Below are 13,589 nucleotides of genomic sequence, written 5' to 3' on the forward strand. Positions count from 1 at the left end.
TCTGTGGTTAACATACACTAAAGTTAAACAAAAGACTATTTCTGTGGTTAACATACACTAAAGTTAAACAAAAGACTATTTCTGTGGTTAACATATACTAAAGTTAAACAAAGGCAAAACCAGGCAAGCAAATCATTAGATACAATCAAGCAAAGTAAGACTTAGCTACAATGACAACTACTTGGTGGTAATTAGTGTTAATATTCTGTTGTCTATAATGTTTATTAAATTTAAATCAATACTCACTGATTCCCGAAGGTATCCTTGCCCAGCAACATCATATAAACTGAGTCCTATTCTTGTCTGATGCAGCCAAACTGACAAACAAGAAAATTGCATGTAAATACTAAGATCTGTTCTTTAGCACATATATGAACAAAAGAGTAAGGCGCTAGAAGTGTAGGCCAATTCAGGAACTCTACAAAACCCCATTTCACACACATAAGTAGTCAGCGACATGGAAGACATTTAAGCCAAAAGAAAAAGCCATGAAACGGCAGATCTCAACAGTTCTGCCATGTTTACAACGATGGTAAAACTGATACCCTTGGGGATATTGGTTTCCAAACATTAAACTTGGTGTTCCACCAAACTGAGAGAGCTGGCACAACATTGTGTCTTCAGTGAAGCCTGTATCCTCCTGAGGTTAATTACTGCAGCCAGTCTATTAATTAACAACAGTACACAGTAAGATTCTGCAGACCATATAGTCTTAGGAGATTCATACCAACTCCAAAATATTTTAATACAGGCTTCTTGAAAACACCACAGTTGTGGATTTGAGAGTATCCTTTCAGGCATAAATATTAGTGAAATGAAATTATGAGTAAATTGAAATCATTTCAAACCTACTCATTAAAACTCTTGCTCTGCTTTTTTAAAGAATTAAAGTGATTTTTACTGCTCAGCCAAGTACACCAGACAGAAACAGGCCACTAGGGCAGGCTGTGGATGGCTCAGGTTTCCAACTGAGAGTGCAGTCCCTTGGTCTTGCAGGAACATGCCGATTGATGGTTCAGCTCTCTCTCAATCTGTTCCTCGCTCAGGACACTTGCAAAGAGCAACTGGTTCCTTACTCAGATGGCAAAGATCTCAGCAGATCAGGAACCGGCCCTATGTGCTTAAGGGGTCTCAATACTTTACCACAAACCATAAAACGGACTTGTACAACACCGTGTCTTGTGTTGTACACCTTTCTGCCCAGCGTGTAAATCTATTCCTTCACATTGTTGTTAAGACATCAACCTAAGAAAGATGAGGACACTATGGGAACAGGACAGAGGAGAGGACACATGTGACCAGAAAAATGAACACAATGTTTCTGCTATCTCTATTTTGCCACCGTCGTTAGGGTACACAAGACTTTTGAATAAATAATGAGCTCCATTATAATACACACACAGTTCTGTCTGGTGTCCAGAAGAATCAATAATAGGATAGGGAAAAGTGATGTGACATGGAAGACGTCACAGAGAAGCACAGACCGAAGTCTACTTGATTCCCAGAGAAGAGTTCAAACTAACACACACAAATCACCTTTTCGCATGACGTAGTTAAAGAACTGCATGATGGAAATTCGTCCATATGAATCTGTATGAAGGAGTTTGGCAAAGACTTTTGCAGTAAAAAATTGCCTAAAAACAGGAAATAAAGATTAAATTCCCTACCAGCATAGTATAAAAATGATGTCTGTAAGAATTACCTAATAACATGAAAACAACTAAATGTCAAAGTAAGAGACTATAAAGCCTCTTCACGGCTCAACACTTGAAACAAGTTATAAATACTTACATGTTCTTTACATTCTTCCAAGAATGAAAGACCTAGATGCATGCATGCTTAGCTGCCTGTTGTGACAGCCCCCTTGACCTAACCTCAGTAAGAGGCAGGGCCCTCTGCAAAGCTGGCTTCGGGTGTCATTGTGCAGAGTGGGGCTCCTAAGTTGCAGGAGGAAAATTAGTAGGGTTGCTGGAGACTTATCCATCACACCTTAGGGATGGTGGACAATGGAATCAGAGCAGTATTCTAGCCTGTTTCTGTGTATAAAGGTGATATGGGACAAGTACTGCTCTACGCCTGCAGAATCTGGACACAGCAGCTCCAATGGTTCTGTTCTTACTGTGTGAACTAGCTGGTTTTGTGTGTCAACTTGACACAAGCAAGAGTCATCAGAGAGGAAGGAGCTCAGTTGAGGAAATGCCTCCATGAGATCCAGTTGTTAAGGCATTTTCTCAATTAGTGATTGATGGGGGAGTTCCCAGCCCATGGTGAGTGGTGCTATCTCTGGGCTGGTGGTCTTGGGTTCTATAAGAAAGCAGGCTGAGAGGCTGGAGAGATGGCTCAGCATTTAAGAGCACTGACTGCTCTTTCAGAGCGCCTGAGTTCAATACCCAGCAACCAAATGGTGGCTCACAACCATTTGTAATGTGATGCACTTCTGGCATATAGGTGTACACACAAATAGAACACTCATATATTAAATAAATAAATTAAATAAGGAAGGAAGGAAGGAAGGAAGGAAGGAAGAAAGGAAGAAAGAAAGAGAGAGAGAGAGAGAAAGAAAGAAAGAAAGAAAGAAAGAAAGGAAGGAAGGAAGGAAGGAAGGAAGGAAGAAAGAAAGAAAGAAAGAAANAAGGAAGGAAGGAAGGAAGGAAGAAAGAAAGAAAGAAAGAAAGAAAGAAAGAAAGAAAGAAAGAAAGAAAGAAAGAAAGGAAGGAAGGAAGGAAGGAAGAAAGAAAGAAAGAAAGAAAGAGAGAGAGAGAGAGAGAGGAAGGAAGGAAGGAAGGAAGAAAGAAAGAAAGAGAGAGAGAGAGGAAGGAAGGAAGGAAGGAAGAAAGAAAGAGAGAGAGAGAGGAAGGAAGGAAGGAAGGAAGGAAGAAAGAAAGAAAACAAGCAAGCAGGCTGAGCAAGCTAGTAAGCAGCACCCCTCCATGTCCTCTGCATCAGCTCTTGCCTCCAAGTTCCTGTCCTGACTTTCTTTGGTAATTAACAGCGATGTGGAAGTGTAAGTTGAATAAACCCATTTCTTCCCAACTTGCTTTTTGGTCACGGTGTTTTGTCCACAGCAATAGAAAACCCTAAGATACTGTGCCATCCCACCTCGATAACAGGTACAAAACAGTAACAGTGGTTCTCAATCACACACACACACACAGCACTGGTTCAAAAGCATCGCTCATTCTGAAGGTTGTATGGAGAAGGAAAGGAACCCAAAGCATCTAGAGAAAAACTCCAGGTGGAGATGAGACTGGTCAGATCAGTGAGAAAACACTCCCTCACCCAGAGTTCTTTTGTTTTGTTTTGGGGACAGAATCTCACTATGTAGACCAGGCTGGCCTTGCACTCACCAAGATCTGCCTGCCTCTGCCTTCCAGTGCTGGGATGAAAGGCATGCACAGTGCACTATCCCAGCTAAGGAACCTCTTTCCAATGCCAGCGCACAGCTACTCTCAACATACAGAACATGTGCTGGGAATGAGAGCAGAGCTGACTGTGCATGCTGCAATTCCAGCACTCAATAGGTTGAGGCACAAGAATTGTGTGTTTGAGACCAGCCTGAGCTACAGAGTGAGTTTCAGGTCAGCCTGGGCTAGAGCTAGACCCCAATTCAAATCAAACTAAGTCAAGCAAAGCCAAATCACAGGAAAAAAAACCACTTTTTTTCTTAGCAGAATTTCTGAAGGTTTTGCTTCCATTTCTGCTGCTCTCTAGTGGATGGGAAATGTCTTTAAAGGCACCTGAAAACAACCACCATCACTTTTGATGAGAACTGGCTCTGAGCTTGTTCATATTTAGAGATCACATCTCAGCTCGTGATAGCTAACCAAAGAGCCATCACATTCCTGGCGTGGTTGCAGCACCGTGTTCTATAAACGAACATTTCTAATCTAGCCTATCTATAGATGAACTAAAATCATGACTGTAATTCTACCTATGGGATCAATTGCTGAGTATGTCACACTGATGTCTAAGCATCTTATAATAAATTTCCCTTGGTCATTAGATATAGTGTAAATGATTTAATATAGTGGTCATGATTTATAATACACTGGCCATGATGTATGTAGCATTTAAAAGGTTATCTATAAAACTATATTAAAGAATTTGTCTAAAAGGAATATTATGATCATATAATCACATAAATAGAAAGTATTACGTGTTTAAGTGGATGTGGGTTGATATAAAGGCCATATAAATACATAAATTATCATTAAGCACTCAACATGCAAAAAGCCCATTGTGGGGTTTGTACATTATGCAGTTCCTGCTCTTGGGTATGCACCTCCAATCTGCTGTGAAGATGCCCACCACCTTAGGTGGCCAGCTCTCTGCTATAGACACCTAACTGCCTGCTCTCATTGCAACTCCGGCCAGTGAGTTTAATGTCATCATTTGTGCTTAAGCTTTTGTGTGCCCCTAAAACTGGCTTTATAGTAAGCAAATTTGATTTGTATTTATATTTAACAGACTATAAATAGGAAAAAGTAAATCTTTACTAAGGAATTTAAAAAGGAATGAAGACATAGAATCAGTAAACATTATTTTGTTTATTCTTTTTGTTTTCTCTGAGACAGGACCTTGCTACACAGCACAGCATAAACTAGCCTTGAACTTACAATCCTCCTGTCTCAGACTCTAAAGTGTTAGAAGACAGGTGTATACCATCATTCCCAATTTGAAATCCCCCCTACCCTGCCCCCTGCATGCATCCTACCATCCTTCCTGCTCCTTTTGTGATGGAGGTCTTACTATGTAGCTCTGACTAGCCTAGAAATTTCTATGAAGAAGAGGGTGGCTTCATATCATTGTACCCTCCTTTCTCTGAGACAAGATCTCTCTACAGAGACCAAGCTGGCCTTCAATTTGTGCATGTGCTGGGCTTACAAACAGGTGCCACCACACCCAGCTTTGTATTATTTCTCTCAATAACTCCACAGCAACACCTTCGTATGGGTGGGATATGTATGTGTTGCTGTGTGTATGTGCATGAGCAAGCCTGAATGTGATAGAAGGCCTTCCTCAATGTTCTCCACCCTATTTTTTGAGACAGATTCTCTCAACTAAACCTGGAGCTCACTGATTTGACTAGTTTGCTAATCAAACTACAGGTCTGACCATTTAAAATCACTCTTCTACCAACACTGGGAGTCACACACATAAGCTACCACACGTAGCTTTTATGTAATTGCTGGGAATCCAACTAACTAAGCCAGCTTCCCAACCTCCAACTTTTTCTTGACTATAAATAACTGTATTACATTTTAGTTGGTCAAAGTCCAACTTCCATCAATATTTGAGGCATTAACAATGTCTAACATGGGGCTGGAAAGATGGCTCAGAGGTTAAGAGCACCGACTGCTCTTCCAGAGGTCCTGGGTTCAATTCCCAGCAACCACATGGTGGCTCACAACCATCTGTAATGAGATCTGATGCCCTCTTCTGGTGTGTCTGAAGACAGCTACAGTGTGCTCATATAAATAAAAATAAATAAGTCTTTTTAAAAAAATGTCTAACACAACAACAACATGGTCCTTTTACAATCACATTACTCTTACTTGCACTTTGGTCCAGCCTTTTCACCAACCTTCAAAAAGTTTTCATAATTGATCATCGCTTCCTCTCCAATCATAGGTGGTGTCTGGTGCTTATCCAGCAAAAACCATAAGTTCTTAGGAGAATTAGAGAAATGACGGTAAGTTAACAATAGACTTAAGAATGTAAATGCATCATTCCTGTCTAATAAAGTTAAGACAAACTTAGGCCCTATCATCTTGATTACTAATAATAACTAACATCACGTCTACTAAAGGTTTAAGCTTTCAAAATATATTGCTTCTTTAGCCCATGCAACTATCTAGTGTAGGCAGCTCTCTCTGCAAGTGAGACTCAAAGCATAAAGGTAGCAAGTCCACTGCCTAAGTCAGGCCATGGCAGGGCTAGGTTCTAACCCTCTGCAGAGGACCACACTGCCGTGTTGTATTAGGATTGCATGGGGACTTGAAAAGCAAAACCACACCAGCAGCATCTTTGGAAATCGGCCATGCAGGCGCTGGTACACATGCACACACTCTGCTTCAGACACCTATGCAGTGCCAGCCACTCTGCAGAGATGACTCAAAGACACACAATAGCGTCCTGCAGGACTTAGAGGAGACATAAACCACGTCGACTGCACTCGTACCTGCAACTCTTCGTTATCTAAGAGTTCTCTGCTTTTCCGCTGCAGAAAGACAGCTCTAGATTCCTCTCGTAATTTCTGTAGTAAGACTTCATCTTCAGCTGGCAACTTAAAAACACCGTGGAAAAGTCACCTTATGTTCACATCGAAATAAGAGTAGCTTAACAGTCTGGGCGAAGCAAGCATGCTTTTAGGAGCCTACGTCACCTAATCGTATACTTATTACTACTGTCTATAATAAAAGCTAGAAGAGCCACTAGCTCAAAAAGGGGGGAGTTGGGCTTTTTCTTTCTTGTACCACTTTATATTGAATCTCAAGATTTTAGTGGATTTAAAGTACTTTATCACAGTGATAAATCAACCGTAAAAAATATATAAGATGTTCAATGAAATCATCTATTTTTAAAATATATGCTTTGGACCCTACTTTTGAAATTACATTTCATTTACAGACTCAGAAGTAACCACTTAGACAACACACTTACCCTGTAATAAAACCGGGGAATGGTCTTATAGAATTCGGTTGTGTTTTTTCTACCTCCTTTCCATTCTGAGTAGTATTTGGTAAATAAATCCATTTCTTCATCTTTTAATTCTTGTTCGCTTTTTTTCCCTAGTAACAACAGCAGAAAAGTAAGACAAGAAAAGCACATATATCAAGAATTATTTTTACTTAGGGCAGCCTATACGTTACAGTCCAGTTAACATACCTGCAGTGGCAGAAAGGCCTTCAAAACGGTGGTTAGACACGGAACATACTAACTTGCCTTCCCCTGTAACGGCCTCCCACACACCAACGCTAAACTGTATACCGTACACAAGTACAATGAGAGCCTGTGTGCTCTCAAACTTGTACCCATCAGTGATGCTCACCACTGTCTCTCTTAAAGACCTTCCAAGTGTTTCAATTCGCACTGCCGGGACCGGAGGATGCTCAGTGGCACAGTGCTTACCTAGCGTATACAAAGCCCTGGAAAGAAACAATAAAGAGAACACCGGGGCACCTACCATACTGAGTCCTGGGTTCAATTCTCAGTACTAGCAACAGGCACAGCTCCTGAATCATAAAAATCTCAGCCCTCAAGACCACAGGGCTTCCTCATTAAGAAAAACAAGGAAACTAACTGAAACTCGAAACTCAGTGCTCTGCTGTCTCTCGCTCTCTGCCCTGCTATGGTCCTCTATCATCACCCCTGCCAGCTGCTGACAGGTGACTTTCTCAGTGAGCCGTTTTTCTTTATTTAGGAAAACATGTATGGAGATAATATTTACTGAGGTTCAAGTTCTGGGCAGTGTGCACGCTACGCAGGCACTCTAACACTGAGGCACACCTCCAGATTCCCAAGCCTATTTTTTTTTAAAACAGAATCTCATTCTGTCGCTCAAATGGCCTCCTGTCTCAGTCAGCCAAGTGCTGGGATTATGGATGAGAGCTACCATGTCCATCTAGCAAGATCCCAGGTCTTCTCTGCAGGTTTTTTTCTGCAAGTATAAGCTCTCACACACTCTGATAATTTAGAACCTAGGGAGTGTAGCTTCACTTCAGCCTCACTGGGCTCTTCCATTCTATAATCTAGTTTTTCAACACTAGTTTTTCTGTATTATTTTCTTCGCAAGATGACTCTAGGGATTCCTCAGCCCTTCACCTGTCACGGCATTTCCGTTGTCCCTGTCACATTAACCTTTAACCTTGGACCAAGCCACAGGTTCTTTAATAAGGCTTGGTACTACTTGAGCAAACTGCAAAATTTTGCAAATAAGATGGGAATTGAAAAGGACCAATGAATTCTCTGTCTAGAGGCCACTGATGATTCTTCACAAGCAGGAATGAGAGACAAGCACAGTTTTAACCTCAGAGTCATCAGGGAAGCAACAGTGAGGCAGAGCTAGGGGGAGGGGAGCACACAGTGAGCTGCTGTTGTCTGTCTTTAAAGGGTTTGCCTTTACTCTTTTGGAGACAAGGTGCATCAGTAGCCCTGGCTTAGAACTCACAATTTTACAGACTAGCCTAACTTGTTGATCTTCCTGCTTCTGCCTCTGGAGTGATGGAATTACAGGTATGTACCTGGCCTAAAAAGGTTTCTCAACTGGGAAAAATACCAGCTTTTTATATGCTCATGATAATAATTAAGAAAATCTGATACTACAGGTAAAGGGCTATCCTTAAGAATATATTCTTAGGTATGCGAAAGATAATTAGCACATAGGATCTACTACACTGATGGCAGTAGCCGTAAGAAGAAGCTATTAATATTAACCACACAATCTAGGTAATTTGCTATACATTCATGGTGCAGTTGAGGTATTCCTATTAAAGGTGAAGAGAAATGTAGCAAACTTTGGTGGGGGACCAGAGAGTTGACTCAGTAGGTTAAGAGCACTTGCTGCTCTTGTAGGAGGCTCCGGTTTGCTTCCCAGCACCCACATGGCGGCTCATAACCATGTGTAACTCCTGCTCCAGGGGCTCCAATATCTTCCCTGGCCTTTGCAGGTGTCAGGTCTCAAAGAAACCTGGGACAAAGAGCTGAGGTGCCTACTAACATATCAGAGCAGAAGCAGGAGCCCAGCATTACCTAATACCTGTGGCTTCTCCCAGCTCTTCTCACCCCAGCTCCTACCCTAAATCACTCTCCAGTGGGCTCAGCTTCCCTTCCTTCAGCTTCTGACCCTACAGAACTCAGGCATGTTGGCTACTCACTCCCTTGGCTCGGCTCTTGGTTCCCATGTGCTCTCTTGGTCCACCCCCACCCCCTTCCATGCTCTCCCCACCGCTCCCCTCTATGCCCCAGTCTATACTGCTGGTCAGATTCAGTCTGGACCTTTCTAGTCTGAACTCTCCCTCATATCTACAATAAAAGCTTCCCCTCAACCCTATGTAAGCCGCGTCCTCATTGACATTCAACAGGCAACACACAAAAATGGTACACGCGCATACATGCAGGGTGTTTTAGTGGCAATGGAAATGATGGAGGAGAAAAGGCAAAGTTAATGTAAGAGAGAGAGGAGAACACTGAAGAGAAGCCAGAGTATATGAAAAGGAATGCAATCCAGTGAGGGACTTCAGGGACTCAAGTCCAATACACAGTTCTTAATAGAGACAGGGTTTCTCTGTGTAGCCCTGGCTGTTCTGGAACTCCCTGTAGACCACACTGGTCTCCAACTCAGAGATCCACCTGCCTCTGCCTCTCAAGAGCTGGGGTTAAAGCCATGTGCCACCACTACCCGGTGACAATACATTTTAAAGGTGAAGGTTGGTTGTAAGGTTATATACCTAAGACCTGAGTGAAATGGTAACTGGAAACAGTCGAGGCTCTCCTTTATAAACTGCCTCTACTTCTTCTTTAAGATATATATTTGAAAAATACGCTCATCTATTTAAGGTGAACAGTGGAGGGCAGACTGGAGGTTTGGGAAGATGAGAGGAATAAAGTGTAGAAAGGCAAACGTTCTTCTTGCAGATGCCACCAAAACAGACACTTCACCTTAGAACTCACCATGGTTTGGGTGTTCTTTTTGGTTTGAGTCTAGCCTTTAATGGCCGAGCCATGCCTACAGCCAGGTTCTGTTTTTCTTTAGCCAATCGCAGCTGCCTGGGTGCTGGTGTGGAGCTGGAAGGATTTAACCAGACTGGCAAGTAAGTGTGAAGGACCAAGGAACGAGTAATGTAAAACGGAATCATGAAATTTAAAATGGAGGGTTAAGTGAAAGAGAGAGTTAAAAGGTGGCAGGGACTCCGGAGGCAGGAACAAAAAGGGTCAATAAGTCAAGTCTAGCCTCGGCTAGATGATAAAACGCTATTTCTAGGGAAGGAAAAAAACCTATAAGGATGAATTATAGGTCTTGAAAAGATTGAATGTTTGAACCAAGGTTCGTAAGTCTAAGATCGTGGAAAACGGAGGTCACCGTTATGCTCTCATTCCTAGCAGGGCATTTACCAGGGAAGTTTGGGTCACCCCTTGGTAGATCTCCAAAGCACATTCCACTCTGACTCCTTTGTCAGAGAAGTTTAACAGACGCGGAAAGTACGGCTCTCACTTGCTCCTCCACCCTATCCACCCCGTTCACCACTTCTAGCCCGGGGCGGGCTATCTAGAGGGCGGTCCCTCTCAAACTCACTCTTTGGATCCGTGTTGGGCGACGCTAGCCGCCGGCGAAGCACGTCTTTCCAGTCCATGGCTGCCTCCCGCTCAGAGGACCCTACATTTGCGGTTTGTTAAGAGCTCCACCCACTGCTAGCCGCGACGTCAGACGCCGCCAAGACAGGTGGAAGTTAATTAGGACGCCTGGACGCCATCTTGGGCACGGGCGGAAGCCTTGGCTACAAAGGAAAAAAAAAAAAAGGAAAGGAAAGATGCTGTAGTTATTCCGGATACGGCGATCACGCTAGCATGGACGAAAATCAGACATGAAGTAGATGAAAAAATTATCCTTCTTATGGAGGTGTCGCAGCTCACCAAGCCAGATTTCTAAAGGCCAGAAAAAGCCTGCGTGACTTCTTCGCTTGGGCATTTGGCGCGTGCGCGCCACAGGTAATGGGACTCCATTGCCATTTCCGAATTGAGAAAAGCATTTTCGTCACATTTTATTCTTTTTCTGGAAACCTTAACCGTTCCTAAGATGTAATAGACGCAGCCGTATCCAGCCCTTTTGGATACTAAAAGTTTCAAAATTATCTTGGTTTGTTTGTTTATCTTCTCCGTACTCAACAGAACGCCGGAATTCAAGCGGTCCAGGCCCCCAGCACCTCGTTCAGCGCGGTGCGTTGTGGGTATTGTAGTTTTCACCGCGTTTATGGTTCCTATAAGCATGAGTGGCGCGGCGAGTTGTTTAATGAAGTGAACTTCGTTTGTCGACCCTCCGTACAGTTAAGTCTGAGCTCTTTCTGGACCTCACTTCCTTCCCTATGATGTTTATGCTGCATTTCCATGGTCCCTCTTCTCCGAAGAGTTTTGCGGCCCGGAAAGAGTTGTGAAGAGCAGGGGACCCTAGACTGGCTTTTCTTGCGGCTGCTGGGACTGCGATTGGCGGTTCCTGTTCGTTGTTATTTCCCTGTTCTAGCTCCCTTGGTATCCCGCCCCTCTTCCGGACCGTCGTAATCCACACGAGTCAAACTGGGAGTCCATGTGCTTTTTCCTCAGATTCGAAAATTGGAAGGTAACAGGCACTTCAGGATTCCCGTTCCGCCTTCTGGTTTAGGGATTGCTACTGGTGTTGGATGTCCTTGGATCCTTATTTAATGAATAGAACACGTGTACTTTCCTTACCATTATATCGCTCCAAACACATAGTCTTGATTTGTTTGTAAGGGAGAAACAAAAAAGTCTCTGTTTCAAGAACTGCGCCTCCACTATCCTCAATACCTTAATTTTACGTAGTGGAGTGAAACTTTTATTTTTAAGCCTCATTCAACTCACTGCAGCATGACCTTCTATTTGTCTGGTTTTCGAAACATCCCGAAACTTTGGAAGAGCAACCCTTACTTTGAGCTAGGCCCTGCGACCTCTTCTGCCCCCTTCTTTCTCTGTGCCATCGGGAACCAACAGAGATGGTTTTCTGTTAAACCTACGACCCCTCCAAATAGCAAAGCACTCAATCTACTGGTTACCAAAGCTAGGACACACAGGAAAGGGAATGACAACAATGGGCAGGTTTCTTCTGATCCTCATTACTTCGCTGCTGGAGCCGCTAAGAAGAGGTCCCACATAGGTGCTAACCCTCAGAATCAAGGTCATGCCTTGCCCGTGAGAAGCTCTGTCCAACTTCCAACTAAACCCTTGAATTCCGCAGAGTGGGATAAACTTAAAGAAGATTTCAAAGGAAAGGCCAGTTTTGAAGACTTCATCATTTCACAGATGGCACGCAACTGTTGTTCAGTAGATGTGGCCAAGTCTCTCCTGGCTTGGGTAGCAGCAAAGAACAATGGCATCGTGGGATATAATCTACTCGTCAAGTATTTATATCTCTGTGTCTTTCATAAGCAGACGTCAGAAGTTATTGATGTCTATGAAATCATGAAAGCCAAGTACAAGAGTTTAGAGTCTGGGGGTTACACCCTTCTCATCCGGGGATTGATCCACTCAGACAGATGGAGAGAGTCCTTGTTGCTGTTAGAAGACATTAAAAAAGTCATGGTCCCTTCCAAAAAGAACTATGGTGACTGTATACAAGGAGCCCTCCTTCATCAAGATGTGAACACAGCTTGGAGTTTGTATCAGGAATTGGTAGGTCATAATCTCATCCCTCCGTTGGAAACTTTAAAAGCCTTCTTTGATTATGGCAAAGACATAAATGATGATCACTATTCAGACAAACTCCTGGACATACTTTTGTATTTAAGGAATAACCAGCTATATCCTGGAGAGTCATTTGCACACAGTATAAAAACGTGGTTTGAAAGGTAATTTTGATTTTGTGTATGTGTTGTTTATTAGTTGCTGAGACTGATTTTATTCAGCTTATGCCTTTTCCCATCTTGAGATAAAAGTTATTTCTCCTTTAAAACAAAATATTCTCCTAAGAAAGTAATAGGAATAATTTGTGTCACACACTACTTGTCACATAAAAGGAAATTATAGCACACCTTCTGTTTTTATATAAACAGATCTCTTCCTTTTAGAACTATATTTTATTTTCTGAGGTGTCTAACATGAATAACAGGCAACATTATAGCAAGTAAAGGTTTCGTGTCTGTGTGTGGGCATATGCACATAGCAACAATAGAGGTTGACTTTAGGTTTTTGTTTTTTGGGGAGTTGTTTGTTTGTTTGTTTGTTTTGTTTTGTTTTGAGACAGGGTTTCTCTGTATAGCCCTGGCTGTCCTGGAACTCACTTTGTAGACCAGGTTGGCCTCGAACTCAGAAATCCGCCTGCCTCTGCCTCCCGAGTGCTGGGATTAAAGGTGTGGGCCACCATGCCCCGCTCTGTTTGTTTTTTGTTTTTAATCAAATTCCAACATTTGAGACTTTTGAGACCAGAGGCTCACTGAGCCTGGAGCTTAGCATTTTGTTTAAAGTCACACGTAAGGAAGCTGCCTGTCTTCACACCCATATTGCTGGGGTTACAGGTTCAGGCTGCTCTGCCAGGCTTAAACATGGGTTCTGGAGATCTAACCTCAGATCTTGCTTGTGCAGCAAGTACTTTACCGGATGATCATATCCTTATTTTCAAAGTTAGTAACTGAAATAATGTGCAGTAGGTAGGCTGTAGTCCCTGTGTTTCATCACTTACAGTGGTTAGAATGGATGGGGCAGATCCTGATACTCAAGCATTAGATGGAGAACCAGCCTTCCATTTTATTTTGCGTCTTGTCTTCTTTGGCTATTGCTTTGACTCATGTTATTAACCACATAAATATCTACTGCTTCTCTCTCTCTCTCTCTCTCTCTCTCTCTCTCTCTCTCTCTCTCTCTCT

At 42.7% G+C, this 13,589-nt stretch overlaps 2 protein-coding genes across 3 annotated transcripts in view; one reads left to right on the forward strand and one right to left on the reverse strand.

Moving 5' to 3' along the window:
• Ppp2r3c (protein phosphatase 2 regulatory subunit B''gamma) overlaps positions 1–10,409 on the reverse strand; it is a 23,607-nt gene extending 13,198 nt beyond the window's left edge. The window contains exons 1-7 of one of the 2 annotated variants that reach the window (XM_029484498.1): positions 10,295–10,371; positions 7,052–7,148; positions 6,664–6,791; positions 6,182–6,286; positions 5,556–5,668; positions 1,537–1,634; positions 247–317 (exon numbers count right to left, since the gene is read on the reverse strand). In XM_029484498.1, the coding sequence (XP_029340358.1) occupies positions 247–317; positions 1,537–1,634; positions 5,556–5,668; positions 6,182–6,286; positions 6,664–6,756 (480 nt within the window). In that variant the 5' untranslated portion in view covers positions 6,757–6,791; positions 7,052–7,148; positions 10,295–10,371. Of the gene's footprint in view, positions 1–246; positions 318–1,536; positions 1,635–5,555; positions 5,669–6,181; positions 6,287–6,663; positions 6,792–7,051; positions 7,149–10,294 lie in introns of both variants that reach the window. The other variant, XM_021178796.1, reaches the window with a different exon arrangement.
• Prorp (protein only RNase P catalytic subunit) overlaps positions 10,338–13,589 on the forward strand; it is a 483,021-nt gene continuing 479,769 nt past the window's right edge. The window contains exon 1 of the mRNA XM_021178794.2: positions 10,338–12,575. Within this exon, the coding sequence (XP_021034453.1) occupies positions 11,599–12,575 (977 nt within the window). The 5' untranslated portion in view covers positions 10,338–11,598. The remainder of the gene's footprint in view (positions 12,576–13,589) is intronic.

Source organism: Mus caroli, chromosome 12 (genome assembly GCF_900094665.2).
Source record: "Mus caroli chromosome 12, CAROLI_EIJ_v1.1, whole genome shotgun sequence".
Taxonomy (NCBI): Eukaryota; Metazoa; Chordata; class Mammalia; order Rodentia; family Muridae; genus Mus; species Mus caroli.